This window comes from Entamoeba nuttalli (assembly GCF_000257125.1).
Source record: "Entamoeba nuttalli P19 unplaced genomic scaffold asmbl_4042, whole genome shotgun sequence".
Taxonomy (NCBI): Eukaryota; Evosea; order Mastigamoebida; family Endamoebidae; genus Entamoeba; species Entamoeba nuttalli.
In genome coordinates this window covers 32,917-34,364 of record NW_008576516.1, presented here as the reverse complement: position 1 = coordinate 34,364, position 1,448 = coordinate 32,917, and the positions used below count along the sequence as shown (strand labels likewise).

At 24.3% G+C, this 1,448-nt stretch overlaps 1 protein-coding gene across 1 annotated transcript in view; it reads left to right on the top strand.

Annotated features, from left to right (window-relative positions):
* Positions 1–1,130: 1,130 nt before the first annotated feature.
* Positions 1,131–1,448, top strand: part of ENU1_090620 (hypothetical protein) — a gene marked incomplete at both ends in the record, with an annotated part of 456 nt that continues 138 nt past the window's right edge. Inside the window, one exon of the mRNA XM_008859013.1 lies at positions 1,131–1,448. This exon is cut by the window's right edge and continues 138 nt beyond it. Coding sequence (XP_008857235.1) covers positions 1,131–1,448 — 318 coding nt within the window.

Below are 1,448 nucleotides of genomic sequence, written 5' to 3'. Positions count from 1 at the left end.
TATTAATACTTAATTAATTGCTTTTTTATTATTTCTTCTTACTTTTTTACAAATTCTAGCTATTGTTTTGTGATAGATATGTTTAAAGAGTATATTTTATGCTGACTGTATTCTTCATCTTTCATGCAAGCTAAAACATATTGACCTCCATTCAAATAAAACATATTAAGATAATAAGAAGGATATGATAAAGATTCTAAGAAAAAGCTTAAATAAAATAATGGAATGAGTTTAAAAATTTCATTTAAGATAATAACAACAAACGATAAATGAAATAGAATTGTTAAAAAGAACATGGCTACAACTAAATTTTATGTAGAAAAGAAAAATGTTATTATATCAAATTCAATTATAAGTCTCTTATTACAATACAATTATTATTTAAGAAAAAAATAATTAATCATCTAAAATTTATAAAAAGAGTAATTTAAACATAGAAAAAATTGATTGATTTATTGAAAATTAAATAATGATATATGTTCTTTAAAACCTTATCATTTATCCTATAACCTTCAAACAATATGATTCTTAACATAGTTATTATTTTAATAACTTGCAGTGGTTAATAAAAGTTATACAAAACTCTAATGAAGAGCAAAATAAAAGAATTATTATTTCATTAATAGTATATAAGACGAAAATGAAATGAAAACTAGAAAACAATAATATGATAGAATACTTAAAAGTAAAATATTTTAACGAAGGTGACCTAAGTTATTTAGCAAAGGAATATTAAATTAATTTTATAGATGGTAATTTATTTAGCATCTCTATTAAATTTCTGTGAACAAAAAAAGTTAAATGACAAATTTAGAAGAATAGTAACACAAGAATGTCTCTAGAGAAAAAAAATTGAACAAACCAATTATTATAAAGAAATAATGTTGGAGCTTTTAAGTTAAAATCTTACCATTGAAAATATGATTTATTGAAAAATAATATAAATATAAAAACTTAATAATTCAATGATGGAGAATTAAAAATGTTGAAGTGATATTATTAGAACTAAAAAGAGAAAAAAGATATAAATAGAAAAGACTCTCCTTTTTTCATATTTTTTTAATTTTTTTAACTAAGAAAACGAAAAAAGATTTAATCTCACTATGAATCTGATAATTCATCATTTCTAAATGGCTCGAACTAAGGGTAACAACACCGAAAGACCAACCACTTCTAAGCAACCAAGAAAATATTATGCTCCAAAGTCGGCGTCTAAAAAGGCTGCAGTTTCTTCTAAGAAGGCTGTTGCTGGTGTTTCACAAAAGAAGCCAGTTGCTAGACACTCTCATCCTGGGATCAAGGCTTTACAAGAAATTAAATTTTATCAGCGTTCAACAGAGCTTTTATTAAGAAAATTACCATTCCAACATTTGGTTAGAGAAATTGCCCAACAATCAAAGTCTGATCTTAGATTCCAGTCTGCTGCTATTGCTGCTCTTCAAGAAGCC